Here is a 20,153-nt window from a genome sequence, read left to right as displayed (position 1 = left end):
AACAAATTACGATCGATGTTGTGTTTTGAAAGTGCGGTATCATAGCAACGTCGTCCGAAATAGTGTAGAATATTAACAAGACAGTTGTTCTCGTTTCGAAGTGATTACAATTATATCGAATGTGAGGATGTATTGTTAAATTTGTAATAATATTTAAGAAAATGTCATTGTTTAAAACAAAAGAATGGTGGAGAACGAAATGTGGATCTAACGAAACGTACGATCGATCGAGTCTACTCGTGGTTCCTTTATTTGGCGAGGATAAAAAGGATTGCATTGTCACCGGCAGTCATGAAGGATATTTAAGAATCTACAATTTATCATCTCAATGGAATGATGAAACTAAATCATCAACAGGTTACAAATCAATCGATCTTATGATTGAAACTAAAATAAGTGATTGCATTGTCGACATAAAGGCGGGAAAATTAGTGTCGTGAGTATTGACAATATAGTTTGACCAATCACGTGACTTATCTCTTTTCGATTTTCTTTCGATTATTTCGATAATCGAAATATGCGATTCTTTAAATTTAAAAATATGTATTTATCGTTATAGCGGGTCACAAGATTCTTGTCTGGCGGTATTAACATCGAGCAAGCTCATCGTTTACACGGTTACATTGACGAAAGGATCTATCGATCAAGGTTAGTATAAAAAATCAATTGAGTTAAGAAAAAATATTCTATTGATTTTCAATGTTTTCTTTTTTTACGTACAAGTATATGCATATGTTTCTTGACATATATTCGTTTAATGGCTGCTTTAAGATCGATAGGGAAATCTTGAGACTTTGTTGGTGTCGGATCGAAAGTTATTTCTGATGGATAATTAATAAAATCTTATGTTAGCTCTCGAAGATTTGCCCGAGGCTGTGCTCGTGTATTTCGTAACTGCATTATATGCTGAAAGCGTGCACAGCACAGGTAGCGATCGCATCTTGGATATATGTGTATGCATACCTATGTATGTTTGAAAACGTATGCGAATATTTTCATATGTATTATATATGCGATGTATGTAGGTATATGGTATGTGTGTAAGTACGCGAATGTATGCTGATATGTATATATATATATGTGTGTACTTTGTATCCCGTTATATAGGTTTTACTTGAATTGCCTTAAGGCTGCTTTCACGAGTATGCCTGGAGCCATGTAGTATCGTTAAATTCAATGGGCATAGTCATTATTCTACAATAATTCGGCGTAATCGAAGTATAGACTCGGTGTCGTCACTTTCTCGGTTCGTTTAGCGCGCCTTTTCAAGATGGCGTCAATTCAGCGGTAGATAGAAATTATTAGCGTTACGATTTATGTAAGTATACTACATAAACTTACTTTTACATATGCATTAACGTTAGTAAATATATATGTATATATATACATACACGCATAATGATCGCATTTCATTGATCGTACGATATTGTCATTCCTTCTCTCTTTACCGTCCCTGTTCTCGCGCGTTAAGGTATAACGATCTCGTAAACCGTGCACCCGAAGTACAAATATACACGCAAATGCGGCCGCATGAATCCGCTTGACCCATATACCAGACAGGAATCACGTTTGTTCGTTTTCTCGACTCTTCTGCCGGTTGTTTAGCAAATGCTGAGGAGTAAAATCTCTTACCAAGTATAATAATATCAAGGAAGGAATCATGTTCAATGTATCATGTACATACATATACATATGCATATATGATCATTGCTTTTTTTCTTTTTTTAATATATTTGTATGACACTTATATTTGATCAGTATTTTATAATATGAATATAAATAATAATTTACAAATGATTGTAGCATTTATAATTGCAAAGAAAACTTGCAATAACTGCAAGATTTTATTTAAAATATCGATCAGAAAAATGTTGGAAAAAATGTGAACCTATTAAGTAACAGCAGCTATTATTTTGTATCTTTTATTATTGCAATTTATTTGATTGTCTGTATTCTACATCACTTTCTCTTTGTTTTCTAGGTGATCAATGCAATCTCAAAATTGCATATGAACACAGACTACCAAGATTTCCAGCATCTCTTGTAATTGGTCCATTTGGTGGTGTACGTGGTAGAGACTTCCTATGCGTTCAATGCTTGGATGGAACGTTATTCTTTTACGAGCAGGAGGCTTATGCCTTCAGTCAACTTCTGAGGAATCGTCTGTTGCCCGAACCGATCGTTTACATTTCGCGGAACGACGTCTTCGTCACATCGAATTGCTCGTGGATCCTCGAATGCTACAGGCATGTAATACTTAGTACATGCATACTATACCTATAAGTATTTCTTGCTTACGCTTCCAGGTAGTTCACTTGATGATGACGAGAACCCATTGTCTCTTTCTCTTTCTCTTATATGTACTTTTTAAATTCAAGTATACTTCACACTCGAGTCTATACTTGGAATTTATCTTTCAGCATATTTTTATTACAGAAAATTGTTTAAAAAAATGATTTTCAAATGAAATTCCTCGAAAGAAAATATTTTACTATCAAAATTATAAATGTTCTTATTACACATTTGGATTTTTGTTTTTGTTTATTATTTTACTTGATAATTAATTAATAATTTAATTTAGGTATCAAAACATAGCAGAGTTTGGAAGAAACCAAAAAAACGAAGAAACGGATAACGAAACAGCAACGAAATCTTTGGAACCAGAATGGAGTTACAATATAGGAGAAGCTGTAGTTGATATCAATGTTGTTATCTTGAGTAGTTTCGAGATCGGGATCGTCGTTCTCGGAGAGAAAAATCTCTACTGCTTCAAGGATACCGGTGTTTCGTTAAAGTACACAAAAAGGCTCGACTACAAAGCACTATGTTTTCACGCTTACGTCATTGGTAATCATCATTTTCATAAGAAAGATAAAAGTGAAAGAGAAAAAGAAAGAAAGAAAAATAACCGGAACGCGCGTTTTAACTTTGAAAAAAAAAAAAAAGAAAAAAAAATATGTAAATTCGCTAAAGTTATTCGTCATTTTTCAAACGTGTAATTTCAATGAGATTCTTTACTTTGTGCGAGTTAAAAAGAAAAACAAAAATTATACTCATATACGGGCTCTTTCTACAGGGTGTAACAAAAATTACTCTCTACGCGATGATAATTTATTATTATTATAATAACTCAGGAAAATTAATTTCCATCCGCATACCAGTGTTGATATCATCTAATTTCTTCTTTATTTTTGTTTTGTTTTGCAATACAACTCATTTGTTAAGTTTACATGGGGTATTTTGATTGCACACTGTAGAAATGATTAAAAGCGCGTATCGGTGTAAAGTAAGTAAATACCGAGGATACTTTAAACACACACAAAAATAAGATAAAAAAAATCATTTTCTTTCATGCTTATCTTAGAACCGGATGGTAAACTGATGGTGTGCGTAATTGCCGATACAAGCACCTTGATGATTTACGAGGGTACTACTCTGAAGTGGTCGGCTCAGCTACCGTTCGTTCCGGTCGCCGTAACTAGAGCACATTTTCAGGTAAAATCGTTGCATTTTACATGTTACGTCGGTGGTATCGTCTATTTAACAACGTAACGACGTAAAGCGATTCCTGAACCGTCGATATCAATGTTAGCATCATTTTTACATTAACCTTTGAAAGGATCATTAATCTTTTCGTTTACGAGGAAAGAGATCTTGGGGTCTCGTCGGAAGATAGAACGAAGAAAGAAATAAACATTTAAAGTAAACCGATAGGAGGGGAATGGAGGTATGAGGAAAAAACAGTAAAGAAAAAAGAAAAAGGGGCGGGAGGGGGGAGGCTGAAGAAGGAAAACACAACAAAAGATAGGAAGAGGCAGGAGGAGGTGTACTGCGAAGGACGAGAAGCCGGTAATTATCGTCCTGCCTGTTCTTTTATCTTATCGCTATGCGCAGCAACGTCCAGCAAGGTTGCCATTGTTGTCTTTCCGGAGGACAGACAGTGCAAACTGTTAGTTAATTGCTTTAATACCGAGAACTGATTCGATAATCAAACATATTTTATCACCCTTGTACAAAAACTACATCTATTCTCAAAAATTAATCGAGTCAAATGAATGGAAAAAAAGAAGGAAAAAATAACAAAAAAAATAAAGTCAAAATTAAAAAAGTAGGTTCTTCCTGGAATATTTCGCACAAATTTCGAGAAGGAGTGTGTGTGCATTGGTAGATAATTCAACCACGATTAAAGTTAATACATGGGTGGGATGAGAGAGAGAGAGAGAGAGGAATTGCAATGAAATTGTATTTTTCAGTACCTGGACGGTTTAATCGTTATACTCTCGGAGGAAGGACAATTGGAAGCCTGTTATTTAGGTTCGGAACCTTCAATGTTCGTAGCACCGGCTGTTCATCGACGTGGTTTTGATTATGTTGCCGCCGAAGAGGAATTATTAGAACTACGTAGGAAATTAAAGGAGATGAAACTTTCTGGTAAAAATGATTATTTCTTTTTAACATAAATAAAATATATATATATTTTAGTATTGAATAATCGACATTTATATAAATCGTTAAAATATTTATATAAAAAAAAAAAAAACATCATCTACCGATCTTGAGAGTATCGTATAGCATATAAAATTATTTTTATATGATTCGTTTTAATCTTATTTGAGTATCTCGTTGTACACAGGAGAACAACTTGCGGTCACACCTGTAACGGATATGGAACTGCTCGTTAATGTCAACATTTCACCCGATCTGGAGCCTTGTCCTTTCGTCGATAAAGAATCGAAAGAGGATCAAGAGATACGACAAGTGTCTATGTGCAGGGCAACCATAGAATTGTCCTCTTACACAACTCTTTACGGTGTGCAAGTTTGCATCGACGTGTCGAAACCATTCGTCTCTACGATCACTTATCGCGTCGTTCAAAATCTTTGTGAGTAGTATATCGTTGAAAACTTTTCGAACATGATCTTTGTATAATTTTAACTGGAGTTTTTTTTTTCTTTTTTCTTCTCAAGAATCCATCTTTATGTATATGTATTTTTCTTTCTTTATTTTTTTTTTCAGGCGACAAACACGTTATTCAAACGTTGATTTATCCGAACGGTAATTTACCGATTATGTCATCCGAAGTTAAAATCACAGCAACGTACGAAAACGATCGTGGGAATCTTCGAATAATACAAAAGACAACGGAATTGCCCTTAAAATTAATGTTGAAAGCTTGTCCCCCCGAAAACACTTCTACCTTCACGGTTACCATAAAGTGCAACGAATCTCTTGTCGGTTTCAATCAACTCTTTCCGGGTAATTTACTCATGTTAATCGTCTAAGTTTCGTAACGACATGGTCGAAGAGATGACATTTTTTAATCCAAAAAAGAAAAAAAAATATTACGTTTAAACCAATTATCATATCTTCTTGAAGAATTTACCGGAGACCACCTTAGAAGGCAGAATTGGAATACGTTAGGTCTGCAACATATCCAAACTGGGCACGTGGTGACAATCGTTTCCGGTAGTACAAGCAACCGATATCGAGTGCAGTCGAACGACGGTCTATCGATGTCCTTGGTGGTACAGCAGTTGGTTAACAGGCTCAAGGACAAGTCGGCAGGAAGGCTCGCAGCATCCATAAGCCAGCATCACGTGCAACTGGTGCACGTGCAGATGGAACTTCACTTTCTATGTCGGCAGGAAGTTGATCGAATAAACGTACGTCGTTTTCATTTGATAAGCTAATGTTTTATCATATCGTTTCAATGATCTCATCTCTTGGCTTTACCCGATGATAATTATTTTTTTTGTTTTTATTTTTATAGAACAAATTTTATCTAACAAACATAATTAATTTGATTATCGTGTAATTACATCTATATACAAGTTTTGTTCTTTTCTTTTTTCTTCTTTGGAATGTAGACGGAATTAGGTTTGCTGATGACCCAGTTGAGAAACATCGAGAAAAGAATGTTAAGAACTGCGAGGGAGAGGAATGGCCGATCTTTAAATGCTGCAGGATTATCCTTCCTTTTAAACTCGACTTACGATGCAATCTCCGGACTCCTTGATAATCTTGCTGCAGCACAAATGGTACATTTTTATTTATCCTCATTTTTCTTTCAAACAAATCCTTTCTAATCGTTTACAACATCCATTCTAAAAAATAGTGAATTTACAAATACTGAACTGACCGTTCTTGATCTGAACTTATTTTAAGCTGTTCATCCTATACAATAGCATGCATACTAAATGGCCTTCGTATTCAGAGAACATTTCTTTGTCTCTCTCTCTCTCTCTCTCTCCCTCTCTCTCTTTCTTTCTCTATCTCTCCCTTTGAGACCATCCCGAATCCCAAACATTCCAATGGCAAAAGAAGCGGATTCATTTAACAATATCCAGCACTTTAGAGGGAGGTCGTTAAGACTTTCGTTATCTGCATATCTTTCGATCTTACCTGAAGCCGATATCGCGGGTGCACGAATCGAGCGGTAATTGCCTACTATAGTGAATACCATTGGTACTTATTTACCCAAGTGCTTCGGTCTATACTGCAGTAAGAGCAATCGAACAATCTACTTCGTGCTGCACGTAGGAGCTCCGTTGTAAAGATTCAAGAAGAGATTTAATATCTATCCGGAGAGGATCCATGTACTTACATATAATTTCACCTCTTTTAACTTTCTCTGTCGAAAGAGAAAAATGAAAGAGTGAGAGAAAGAGGGAAACGTTCTTTAGTACACTTTTTATAGCTTCTTAGAAAATTAAATGAAATAATATGACGCATATGATAAGTCTGTTAATTATTATTACTCATATTTTAAGATGACACATATTTCTTAACCCTTTTTTTCTTAACCCCTTCTCGTTTACCAACGCTGACTAATATCTTATTAATAGATGAAGACTGACCAATCGAATTTTTCTATCATTAAGATTCTGATAAACTCTTATAAATCTAACGAGTCCATCGGTGAGAAGGAGGGAAGGAGGGTTAGGGTAGAGAAGGGGTTGGGGTAGGCAAAGAAAAAAAAGAGGTATCCTATGATTGCAGTGGATTATGACAGCGTGTGTGTTATCCGGATGTTGCAGAAACGAGAGCATGCCAGGCATGGTTTGCACTGCGCGCTGAGGTTGCTGCTCCTGCTCTTGCGGCTTAACGTAAATAACGATAAGTATATGATTCTGGAGTCGGCGATCGGATTCGAAGCACAGCTGCGTGACGAAGTTGTAAGTGTATACGGATATGTATATACGTATATATATATATATATATATATATATATATATATATATATATATATATATATATATATATATATATATATATATATATATATATATATATATACTCTTATTAAGATATATATAGATATAGATTACAGTACTTCCAAAAAGTATGTTTATACTGTTGGAAATGAAATCACTATTTTATCATTATAAAAATATTATACTACTTGAATTTTGTATTTATTACTTTACGATAGGCAGTTTATTTTATATAGTAAGTTATTTTTACTTAACTAGAGTCGTATAAAGATATACTTTTTATTTAATTATATTGTAAAGAGATACGCCGACGTTATACATACAGATTACACATGAATCGTAAATACATACATATGCGTTTATACTTAGGAGTCATAGCAGATGTTCATTCAGAGCAAAGTATATCAATATAAAAATAATGATTTTATTGTTAAAAAGCACAAGCCATTGATTAGCGATTGGTTGATAATAATATATCAGCGTTATATTGTTGTTATACATATGTAGTAACTTATGTAGGTGTAGTACCTGATCTCTTACGCTCGTTCTTAATCTCACTTGTAAGCTCTTGGACATTCTCCGGCTTCGTACGTGTTATCGCATACAATGTCGTACGATAAGTTAGGGGGAAAAGGTGCCGCCTCTTTATAAGTGTAAACATTTATGACCAATATAAATATTTGATGTTCATTCGTTTTTCTTTTTTCTTTTTTTTTTTTATCATCTCAAGTTTGCATTATCAATTATCCGGAATTTAATTACAACATTTTTTGCCACTGATTTTCTTTCACATCAACGATAATCGTTTTTCTTTTAAATAATCGAGATATTATTTCTTTTTTCTCTTTATAATTATAGAATTGGGAAGAAGTTGCGGACGCTGGACTGGCTGCATTTTTAAGATCCACCTCAAAGAAACCGTCCAACTTGGAGAGCAAATCTTTAACTTGGAACAAATTTACGTCAATGAAAGATATAGCGAAGTTAAAGAAACGCTTGACACATGCTGTGGAACGATTAGATGTTTGTAAAGAGTCCGGTATTGATGAGAATGAGACCGAGAACGGTAATTTTAATTTCTCTTAATCACAAATCACCGAATCTCGACTTAACTTTGAGATAGAAAAAGAAAAAGAAATAAAAAAGAAAAAAAAATAGAAAAACGATAATGAGATAAAATTAAATAAAAAAATAAATAAATAAAAAGAAATAAAAATAAAGAAAAAAATTGGCATGCTTGATTAAAGTGGATGTACCATACGTGCGCGTTGATAATGCCAAGTTTTTATTAAGACGATTTCACGGAAGCAATAAAAAACATTGATTCCATTGCTCATTCTGACACATCGTCTCGCGTATGATTGTACAAGAAGAAGCACATACCAGCGAAGTCATATGCACCGCTATGAGCTAGCTCTCATGTATACATATATATATATATATATATAAGAGTATATCACATCCAGGTACGTAGTGCAAACAGCAAAGAGAGACAGTGAGAGGTGGAGGAGGAGGAGGAGGAGGAGGAGGAGGAGAAAGAGGAGGAGGGGAAGAAGGGGACACGTGTGTGCATTTACGTAAGTACACCTATCTCTCGTTGGGCCGATAATTTTATTCCACTGGTCCGCGCGCGTTGAATCGAAATAGCGAAGTCAATTGCATAGCTTGTAATCGCTGCGGAATGATTCACTCTGGCGCCATGATTCTGCTTTTTCGAGGTTAATTAATAGGAAGAATGTCCGTGGCAAAGCATGCGTTTAAGTCGTCGAGAGCAATAACAGTATGCGCTTTGTTCGATCATTTTCAAACGATCCTTAAGACCATTCGATCTCCCTTGTATATACATATATATATGTGTATATATATATATACAAAAATATATATGTGTCTCTAGTGTATATATGAATAATGTATGCAAAATGGCGTGTAAAATACGTTTAGGATTTAAAATGTTAAGGCCCCTATGGCGATTTGAAAAAAAGTCTAACTAATAGTATCTTTTCAGAACTGTCAGCACAACGCAAGACGTAGGAGAGCCAGCCCAGAATTATCTCCATAATGATCTTCGAGATCACCGAGATCACGCGAACCTGGCCAAGAAAATCTATCGTTGGAAAAATTCAAATCTACTCGATTTGAATATAGTGTGTAGTATATATAGTATATATAGTGCGTACTGGTAATATTATAGTATGCTTATATACTCTTCGATAACGTCTTACAAGTTACTCTAGGTAAGTTATAATAATATTCTTATTATTATTATAGTTTTTCATTTAATCTTACATACTTTCTTCCTTTATTTCTTTATAACATCGAGATTACGTAAAAACGATCTACACGCGAATTTAGTTTGAAAAGTAAATGTGTCGTATGTATATATATATATCTACTAGTAATATTACTACTCTCTATTATATCATATTTAACATTTTCTATATCTTTCGGATTATGGTAATGTAAAAGGGAAGTTTATAAATTATTTTTATATATATATGTACGTGAAATATATTCTAGATGTTCTAAGATAACGAATATATAGATATAACTATTCTTTTTAATAGACGATCGTCACCACAGATCGCAAAAGTTTATAATCTAGACGATGTTTTTCTTCTACACGTTGGATTAACGAGATCACGTAAGAGGGAGAATAAATTATTTCGAAGAAAAATTCTGGTCTCTATCTCTCTCTATCTCTAGTAATAGTAGTAGTTCGCTACTTTTCTAACATCTTTCGCAAGCCGGTAAGTCGTAAGAATGTTTTTCTTCGAGGATGTTTCGCGGAATGGCTGCTGAACGACGTCGGAAGCGACGGGTTTAGAGAAAAGGCCGCATCCTCGATGCGGACATCTCCGGTGACAAATGGACACGCGAATCATTCTCTATCTTTCTCTTTCTCTTTCTATTTATCTCATTCTTTTTTCTTGGCATCCGTTTCTTATCCATACACTTGACTCCCTCCTTTGATCTTCCCTCCTGCCGGCCCATTTACGTTTCACCTCTTCTTTCACAGTCCCACTAAAGAGGATGATAGGATTACGTGGAAACTCTGGTCTGAGTCCTCGATCGAGCTTCCCGGAAGAACGGACCTTCATCGGCACAAGGATGACTGTTTCCTGCCTGCTCACTTGCTTGCTTGCTTGCTTGCTTACTTACTTACTTGACTGCGATCCTTCTCGTCCTCTTCTAAGCAACATCAGCAAAAGCATCATCATCATCATCATCATCATCATCATCAACATCAACCACCACCACCACCACGTAAGATAGAACGCTTGGAATTAGAATTCTTTTCTTATCCTTCTCCTACTACAGAGATTATTCCTATGTGTTGCACCGTGCACTGGTAAGCTTATGTTCAATCGAGTAGACCTGATATAAAACGAAGGAGAAAGAAAGAGAGAGAGAGAGAGAGAAAGAAAGAAGGAAAGAGAGAGAGAGAGAGAGAGAGAGAGAACGGACGGCGTTTTTAAAGGCAAGCGGATATGTCCGAGAGAAAAACTGGTTCTAAAGCAAGATGCATATAATATACTGCGTCCGCGGGACGCGTAGGACGAATTACGGAGTTCGATATGGCGTTACGGTGAAAGGCCGATCATCCTGTTGCTTAAACTTTTTTATTTTTTATTTTTTATTTTTAAATTTTTATTTTTCTTCTTTATATTTTTCTTGTAACATCGTCCAAGGTATTTAGAGGGAGACGACTGCAGGTGTAGCTCCTTTTTAGAATCATTATTATTATTATTATTATTATTATTATTATTATTATTATTATTATTATTATTATTATTATAACTTATAATTAGGGTTGCATTATATAGAGGGTTATAAAGGGAACTCTTTTATAAAAGAAAAATTAAAAGGAAGTTTAAGATATGCATGTAATATAATTTTATGAATGGAACAGTTACGCGTTCCAATTTTTCTTATCTTTTATTAAATAGTCTATTTTTTTTCCTTTTTTTTTTTTTTAAACATTTTATGGCACCTCTCGTCTATGGAGATTAGGCAAATGTGATAAAAAAAGTAACGATAGAGAAATTTTAATTAGTAAACAAAATTGATAAGGAACAACTCCTGCGTTCTGTATTGAGGAAAGAAATACACGATTTGAATTAAAGCTCAACAACAACGTTAAACGACGATACCGGGAGACCGCAACGTGCCTGTTGTTACCGGAAGTGTCCTCAAGATTGCATGAAAAAAATTAGAACAGCAGAAAAGTATATTATCGACCGCCCCACGTCGTCATAAATACGATTGGCGAAACGTTTATTTCGCGATAATAATTGTTGGCACAGTTAACTGTATCTGTTTCAACCATCGGACTAACGTAATTATTATTATTATTATTATTATTATTATTATTTATTATTATTTTCAAGTTTATTTTCCTATTATATTGTTGACAGGATGAAATAATCTCGAGAATAGAAACGTATCTTTGTTAGAGAAAGAAAAATATGTGTAATTTTTTATCTTAATAATACTGGTTATCTCTTTCGTTTCTATGAACAACTCACCACTTCGATATTTCTTTTGAAAATGAGACCACCCCGATGGATTTTCAATCTTTAGGACCACCTTTGGGGAAACGGTTTTCAAAGAGCGTGAGAACGAAGATTTTAGGAGATAAAAAAGAGAAAAGAAAAGAAGGATAGAGTTGAAGGTAGAAAGAAAGGATGAAAGAAGGTTGAAATAACCGAAAGTTTAGGTCGTCCTGCTAAAAAGGACGTTTCATCCTTCCGTAATTGATGGCTTTTGACCAATTACCTCATCTTCGGTGCACTCACTATAACCATCGAGATTTTCTGGATCTACTATGGAATTTGTACGATCTCATGGGGTCTATCTTTACTAACTATATCGTATTTTGTTTTCTTTTTTTTTTTTTTTTTCATGCTATCCACATTAACTATTTCGTTTCACGTTAATATTACTAAAATATTTTTTGTCAAACTGATGTTAATGGTGTGTTGCTTTTTCTTTTCTTATAAAGCTTACCTTTCAACTTCTTAATACGAGAATAAAATATGGATATATAATTCGTTTTCAACGATCAAGATATCTATAAGGAAGAAAGATCGTAGATTAAATATTTTTACAAGTATCCCATGGTGCGTCCATAGTAGGAGGATTTATGTCTACGTTGATATCGGAAAAAGAAAAATCGTGTAGTAGGAATAGAAACTAAGGGTGTCTCGTAAATCATAGATAAATGGGCTGACAGAAAAAATATTATTTACATTGGTCACACGTACTTTATAATTGATTCGACTTATTATGTCGGTTGTTTTTGTTCTTTTTTCTTTATTTTTTTTGACCAAAAATTGTTTGATTTCTATGAATAGATTTTTTCTCATAGATTTTTCCACGATTAATATAAAGATAAAAGAAACTCTCTATTTCTCTCTCTCTCTCTTTTTTTTTACTTATGTATTTCTTTCGCAACTATGGTAAAATCGATAAGACAGTAAACATCATAGAGATGATACATTAGTAGAAATGTCTTGTAAAAATGTGTTTGAAGTACTTGAGAAAATTAGAGAAAGCTTTGGTATATACGAGCAAGTATGAATTGCCGTTTATATATGCACGCATGTACATAAGCATGGATAGAAGAAGGAGTATCTGTTATGTGAGGTCGAAATAAGAAGTGGCTCTTACGCGGCAGATATCAAAGAAACAGCAGATATAGTGATGATGAAGTGGAATTTTCATTTAGTACCGGTCATCGTTCTATTTCGGATTTCCTTCTTCTTCGATTACTTGTTAACAACAGTACCTAAGTTATGACGTTTATGATATATCATCGATGGACTTGAAATTCCTCACACGAGAGATATCAACAATATGGTATTGCATTGATAGTACATATATACACTCCGTTAAATGTGATGTATTATACCGTTGATAGGATAATAATCATTTATTAGTTTGAGATTTTCAAGGTGGTGATCCATCACATATGCAACATATATATATAAGTACGTACATAGGAATAAAGATTTATATTAACTGTAGGAAGAAGGTATATCGCGGAATAAAATATTCAATTTCTTATCAAATCCAGCCAATTATTCGGAAACCGAAGGTTTACCACGATCGAACGTGTTCTTTTCCAACGACCAGAACGTCTCTTCGTATACATTATACATATCTACTTACTTACTTACTTACTTGCTTGCTTGCTTGCTTGCTTGCTTGCTTACTTGCTTGCTTGCGAAGAAACAGCAAGATGTCGGTTGTGAAAGAAGAGAAAATAAATTAGGGGGCGAAGGTGGAACATTCTCTGTTACTTCGAGTAAACATACACATAAATGCGTTGGAAAAATAAAAAATACGTAGGAATAATAAAATGAGCTTTAACCAGGTTTATCTAGTAAATTAGTTAGCTAACTAAAACTTATGGCATTTGTATATTTAGACGAATTTAATCGAAACGTACCGTGTAGCGACACATCTATTCGGTTCATATCGTTCAACGATAAATTTCATGGTCGTATAATAAAATAAAGAAGGAGTGGGATGTTTTTATATGTAATGTATGTATGTGTGTGTGTGTGTATGAGAGAAAGAGAGAGATAGAAGAGACAAACGATCTCATTACGGAAGCTCTTTAAATAATATACGACGGGTACGTGTGTATACATGAATGAAATAGAAAAAAGGAAAGAGAAAGAGAGAGAGAGGGAAACTTATAGGCCAACGAATATTCGGTTGGAACGCGTAATAAGCGATAGCGGGTCTTCGAAGAAGTTCCGGCTAAACATTTACACTGTTCAGTGTTAAACCTAGTCAGTTTATTTTCATCATTCGAAAGAAACTCGTAAGCTGTCCGGTTGCGACGTTTACATCCCTGAAAAGCAATGTGCGTCTCTAAGCACATGTACACGAGGTTTCTCTTACATACTACGTATGATGATATCTTTTAATAACAATCCACACATTTTTTTTCTTCTTTCTTTTTCCGTGAATATCTTTTTCCGCTCTTTTTCTACAAAATAAAATAATATTATTTCTACGAAATATCAAGAGATTATTTTTAATCAATCGAACGAAATCTCTTTTTGTAGAAATCTAATAATCTTTTTCAATACCCTCTAGTAGAGTACAAAATATTGAAAAATATTGAATACACACATGTGTATATATTTAATATTAAATTAAATATTAAATAATATAAATATAAAATAATAAAATTAAATAAAATTTAAATACAAAATAAATATTAAATAATAAATTTAATATTAAAAAGAAATTCAATGTCTCTGTCATGTATTCAATATTTTGTGCTACTGGAGTAATTTCGAAAAGCATCAAAAGTTGCTAACTTTGTTCTGTATAAATCATTCCCTTCTATTAATAATTAATTAATTTTTGTTGTTGTAATTTTTATTTTTCAAAGAATTGTAGTTATTGTTCCTATATCGTTGATCGTGATCACTAGGCGTAGACGAAAATCGATATTAAAATACGAGAATCGAATACTAACTCGATACGATACTTCACGCTCGAAAAAATAGATGCCGAATGCACGCAAAGGTAGTAGATATCTAGTGATTATTATTATTCTAGATTCTTGTTGAAAGCGGATTCGCGTTTTGATCCGCGGTATCGCGTAATTCATTATACATATATATACATCCATACGTACATAGATAAACACATACCCACGTTATATACATAATGCAACGCACGGGGTAGTAAGTATAAAGTAAAGTAAAAGTAAATAAATAAGTAAAATGCATACGCATAAATAAATACATTAATACAATTATAGTCAACGAGTAGACTCCATAGTTTTATAGTTTTTATTTTATTTTTTTTTTTATATTTCCATATCGTCATCATATATTATAATCTCTCTTTCTCTCTCTCTCTCTCTCTCTCTCTCTCTCTCTCTCTTTTCTATAATATTTCTTAATAGATTTTTATTGTCGTTTAACGATCACTTATAGATTAGATTTAGTCGATGATATTTCCTTCTTCTTTTTGCATGGAAAACTCACCGTGTCTCCACAAGTCTGACATTCTTATTAAAGTGAATCACTTCCGCTAACACCGACGACTCTCGTTTATCCAGTCGTCTCGTTTTTTCTTTTTTTTTTTGTTTTTTTTTTTTTCACTTTAAATGATGATAGAGAAAGAGAGAAATAGAAAGAAAGATAGAATAAGAGATATAATAATATACGAGCGAGAAATGTCTCGTTACTTCCTACGCCGTAACCATAATTGGTCATTGTCTTGCGATCGACAAGGATGAGACAAGAAACGTCTTTGAGGAAAATCTTTTATCTTATGAAGAATAAAATGAAGAGAAAGAAGAAGAATAAGAATAAGAAGAAAAAAAGGCGGGACTTACGAACGTGCCGAGAGGATCGTGAAATTCCTCTTTTCTCTCTTTCTTTCTTTTTTTTTTCTTCTCTTTTTTTTCTCTCTCTCTCTCTCTCTCTCTTTCTATCAACGACGGCGCGAAAGAGGCGGAGGACGCGCATGGAATCCAAACGACCTTGCGCCCGTTACACGAAAAGAAAGCAAAAGGAAAGGGCACGAGGCTGTACTCTCCTCCTCCTCCTCCTCCTCCTCCTACTCCTCCTTCTCCTCCTTCTTCTTCTTCTTCTTTTTCTTTTTCTCGATACATCGACCCCCTCGTAACCTCTTTACTACTATACGAATATCCGTTTAATGTAATCACGTGCGATAGATAGACACACAAGCATACTTATGTATATGTATATCTATATAAATATTCTTATCCTCGTGGATTTCTCATTATATATACATTAGGAGTTAGTTTCCATAAGTTAAGTATATAAGCTAAACATATGTAGTTTTTTACGAGTTCTCAATGGACGAAAGCAACGCAAGTGCGAATTGTTTAAATTGAAATTTATTTAAAAATGAAATCTTGTATATTGATATTAGATGATTAATATATGTAATATTAATTGCGGCGCGGTGATATTTGAAACTTTGATACTCTAATGAGAGACCACTTCTCTCTCTCTATCTCTCTTTCTCTTTCTCTTTCTCTTTCTTTGCGGTTCATACATAAGTTATAAAAGATGCATAGAGATAACCGGCAGCGCGAACTTTCTATTAATACCGTGTTAGTTCTACAGTGTAACTATCGAAGCAACAAGGTCGTCACGGTTTAATTGAGTGAACGCGCTTGCATCTCGCATCTCGTGGCATGAACTTGAGATATATGCGATCGATCGGTATCGCGTTCCTAGATAGCAACTCGATCTCTCAACTTCTCTATTTATGTATGTATATGTATGTAATATTTGTGTAATACTTGAACACATTACACATACATCTATGCATAAATAGAAAAGTGAAAGAGAAAGAGAAACTATACATTTATCTTACTCAAACATTTCAAAGAATTCGACACTTAAGATTTCGTAATGTAGTATGAAGTGCATTTTTATTGCATGAATTAAAATGAAATGTTTTTAATTGTTCTGTTTATGCGTCTTTTTAGGTGTCGCATCTTGTTGAACGAATACAACAACAGGGCACTACGTCGTTTCACGTCCATTTTCATACTCTTCATTCTCCTCCTCCTTCTTCAAGTCATCGTTGGGCACCTCCTCCTACTCCTCATCTTCTGTACATAGCATATAATAAAGTTTTTCTTCATCTACATAGCTCCAAGCAGCAACAGCAGCAGCAGCAGCTATGCCGTCCTTCGTGGAGGAGAGTGCTGGGACTTGCTTTACCTCTTCCTCCTCCTCCTCCTCCTCCTCCTCTGCGCTTGGATCAGCCCCACTCCGAATGTAAAAGCACCACTAAGATCGCCTGGAACTACTTGTCGTTTGCGGTGGAACCGAATGGAACGAAACGGAACAGAAAATAACAGAAGAGAACATATCAGAATAGAACAGAACATAACAGAACAGAACAGAAAAGAACGGAACAGGAACGGAACTTTAAACGCAGCTGCTCACGCAGCTGACGGGGAATCATTTGACTTAACTACTGCCCTTTGCCCCGGTCTCTCGCCTTTTTTTTTATTATTATATTCATCATCTGTTTTTTCTTCTTTTTATAATTTTCTGATTTCATCTCTCAATCACGAAGAAATTAGTAAGGGAAAGGGAAGAGAGATTGAATGATTCTTCGTTAGGTGAGTTAGAATTTGTCGCGCGGGAATCGCCATTTTGGTGTGCGATCGTCTTTTATTTGATTTTTCAAATAAGACCGCCCCGTTTAAAATATCGAAACAACGGTGCGTAATCTGAAAGATTTATTATTATAAATCATGGGAGAGATTATCTTTCAATAATTTCTTTAATATATATACATTATTAATAACAATAAATTATTCTTATCGTTTAATTAAATATGACATTGCCGTACTAATTCATTTTTATTCTCTCAACAGAGTCAAGTTAGCAATTAGCAAAGAGAGCAGTAGATTCCTGTACCGGATTACTTGCTTGCTTGGTTACCCCTACTGTTAACCACCCACGATCGTTGAAAACAAAACGCTAACGAGCATCACAACTCGGAAACGGAGAGTTGGGAGAAGAAGCAAAACGGAAGGGAGGAGAAGCACCTGTTGCTCTTGCGCCTTCGTTTCTAGGAAAAAGACTCTTTCGGTTTGCTCTTCCTCTTCTACTTCTACTTCTACTTCTTCTTCTTCGTCCTGTTCTTCTTCTTCTTCTTCTTCTTTTTTGTCTTCCCTTTGTGCCGCAAGCTTGGTAAAAGAGACGCGGAGGAACGCGTCTTCGGTAGCAAGCGCACTCGCTCGTTCCTTCTCTTAGCCGCGAGTTATCCGGTAAACTTGCGTTGGAGGGGTGCAGGAGGGCAAAGAAGGGGTCGTCGAAGCCTTCCGCCTCTCTCCCTTCTACTTCTCGGCCTTCCTCGGCCTCTCCCAGGCTCTCTCTCTCTTTTTTATTCTTTCTCTATCACTCTCTTTCTCAACATGTTTCAGTCATTCCGTCCCTGTTTCTCTCATTAATTTTCTGTTTCTTTTTCTGTCTCTTTCATTAGTTCGATCTCTTTCCAACTTATCCCTCTTGCTCATTTTCTTCTTCTACCTTCTCTCTCTCTTTCTGTATGTGTGTTTGTGTGTGTTATTCCCACTCGACCACTTTGCCATTCCACTTCCCGAGAGTCCGGCGCGCGCACGCGCGACTCTTCCCAGACGCACGCTTCGAAAGTACGGTGTTATGCGGCGAAGAGGACCGATGTCAGTTTCGTGCCTCCACGAGTCCGAAGTGGAGAAAGAGCGAGCAAGCAAGAAAAGAGAGAGAGAGAAACAAGAAGAAGAAGAAGAACTAGTAGAAGAAGAAGAAGACGAAGAAGAAGAAGAAGAAAGAGAGGAACGCGTTCACCGAAATGTCGTCTCATCCTCGCGAGTACACACTTATTACCCACGTTATTCTATCACTTGTCGTCGAAGATCAACCTCGTCGTTGTTCCTCGTTTATGCTTGAAAGTCGATAAAATAAATCATTTTCTTCTAAAGAGAGAACAAAATTTCAAACTAAAACTCGCGCGCTTGAGATCTATCGATCATCGAAGAAGAGTGTTTCTCTCTCTCTTTATCTCTCTTTCTTTTTCCTTTTTCTTTCCTTTTTTATATTTCTTACTATTCTATAGTTCTATTCGTTGCTTATGCATTTATGATCTTTTGAAAGATATATCTTTGGTTCAGATCTATACGCGCTGAATCTTATAGCAAAATTGTGCGCGCGTAACTCGTGTGTGTGTATATATATATATATATATGTGTTTTGTATTCCTTATTCAATTCTGTATCATTGATTTTTATCCTTTCTTCTTTTCTTCTTCTTCTTCTTCTATTCTTTATATTTCTTCTTGTCAAAGAAGAAAATGACGGAAGTGCGTAATAGAAAGGAAATGTATGTAAATGTTAATCGCGGTGTGTCGTATTCGCGAGTTATTTATCGTGTATTTCTACGGGTGGACAAGTTTTAGGATAACTCGCGGGAAATCTTGTAACAATAAGTGATAAGGAAACGAAACTAATCTCATCATCGAAACGACGAGGTACTTATTATCACTTATAATTCTTTCATCGAATCATTTTCTCTCTTTCTAATTCTCTCACTGTGTCTTTCTATTTAATCAAACGTTCTTTCGAAAGATCACAATTTAATGCGTCTATAACACGTTTGTTGTTTCTTTTTTTCTCTCTCTCTCTTCTTTTTTTTCTCATTTCTTCGATCGAGCGCATTGTCCGATAAAGAAATAAATCATTTGTTGGTATGCGAGAACTGACAATCAGAATCACCGATGACGTTCGGCGAATGGCACTTTCGCACCTAACTGTAAATTATATAGATATCTATATGTGCACTTTATTTACATATACATATTTATATATGTATATATATACTTCAACTATAATATATATATAAATATTGTTAAGAGTTATGTCCATTACATGAGTAGATTTTATGATCGTTTGAAAAAGAAAAACAAAAAAAGAAAAAAAATTGACATTCATGATACTTCACTGACTATAAAACGCAACGCTTAGAAAATATTAGCATTTTAATCGACTCGTTCAGATCATTTTCATCGAACTTTACACCTCGTTTATTGTTTACCACGAAGTTATAAACTTATAAGAAAATTTTACATTATATATTCTTCCCACTTTACGACGTATGTAATATATTATATTACACAAAATTATCCGAGCATTAAATCAAAACAAGAAAATGGAATATTTGCACTTTTAACAATGTATTTCCATCGTTTGGTTCATCGACCCAACGATATTTGATTTAAATCGCGTGTTACATGCGATCCCGCGCGTTTTATTCGATCGTATTTGACGTACGGAGACCGACCGTCTCCTTCTCTTGATCGATTCATCGATCGATCGATCGCTCAATCCTCGGTCAATAATATCCATTACATTTAATAAACTCGCGTATCTTTAAGTGA

The 20,153-nt window shown here is 34.8% G+C and overlaps 1 protein-coding gene across 1 annotated transcript in view; it reads left to right on the top strand.

The window, feature by feature from the left end:
- The first annotated feature begins 124 nt into the window (after positions 1–124).
- LOC107069689 (Bardet-Biedl syndrome 9) overlaps positions 125–20,153 on the top strand; it is a 25,333-nt gene continuing 5,304 nt past the window's right edge. The window contains exons 1-14 of the mRNA XM_015327194.2: positions 125–436; positions 560–648; positions 1,982–2,246; positions 2,582–2,847; positions 3,365–3,495; positions 4,254–4,431; positions 4,634–4,882; positions 5,017–5,256; positions 5,377–5,663; positions 5,868–6,038; positions 7,038–7,175; positions 8,073–8,791; positions 9,220–9,448; positions 17,614–19,247. Of these exons, the coding sequence (XP_015182680.2) occupies positions 162–436; positions 560–648; positions 1,982–2,246; positions 2,582–2,847; positions 3,365–3,495; positions 4,254–4,431; positions 4,634–4,882; positions 5,017–5,256; positions 5,377–5,663; positions 5,868–6,038; positions 7,038–7,175; positions 8,073–8,300 (2,517 nt within the window). The 5' untranslated portion in view covers positions 125–161 and the 3' untranslated portion in view covers positions 8,301–8,791; positions 9,220–9,448; positions 17,614–19,247. The remainder of the gene's footprint in view (positions 437–559; positions 649–1,981; positions 2,247–2,581; positions 2,848–3,364; positions 3,496–4,253; positions 4,432–4,633; positions 4,883–5,016; positions 5,257–5,376; positions 5,664–5,867; positions 6,039–7,037; positions 7,176–8,072; positions 8,792–9,219; positions 9,449–17,613; positions 19,248–20,153) is intronic.

The sequence above is a fragment of the Polistes dominula genome, unplaced genomic scaffold, assembly GCF_049000335.1.
Source record: "Polistes dominula isolate Pdom_NZ unplaced genomic scaffold, Pdom_raw_medaka contig_23, whole genome shotgun sequence".
Classification (NCBI taxonomy): domain Eukaryota; kingdom Metazoa; phylum Arthropoda; class Insecta; order Hymenoptera; family Vespidae; genus Polistes; species Polistes dominula.
Note: the sequence above shows the minus strand (reverse complement) of the source record. Positions and strands in the feature narration are given on the sequence as shown.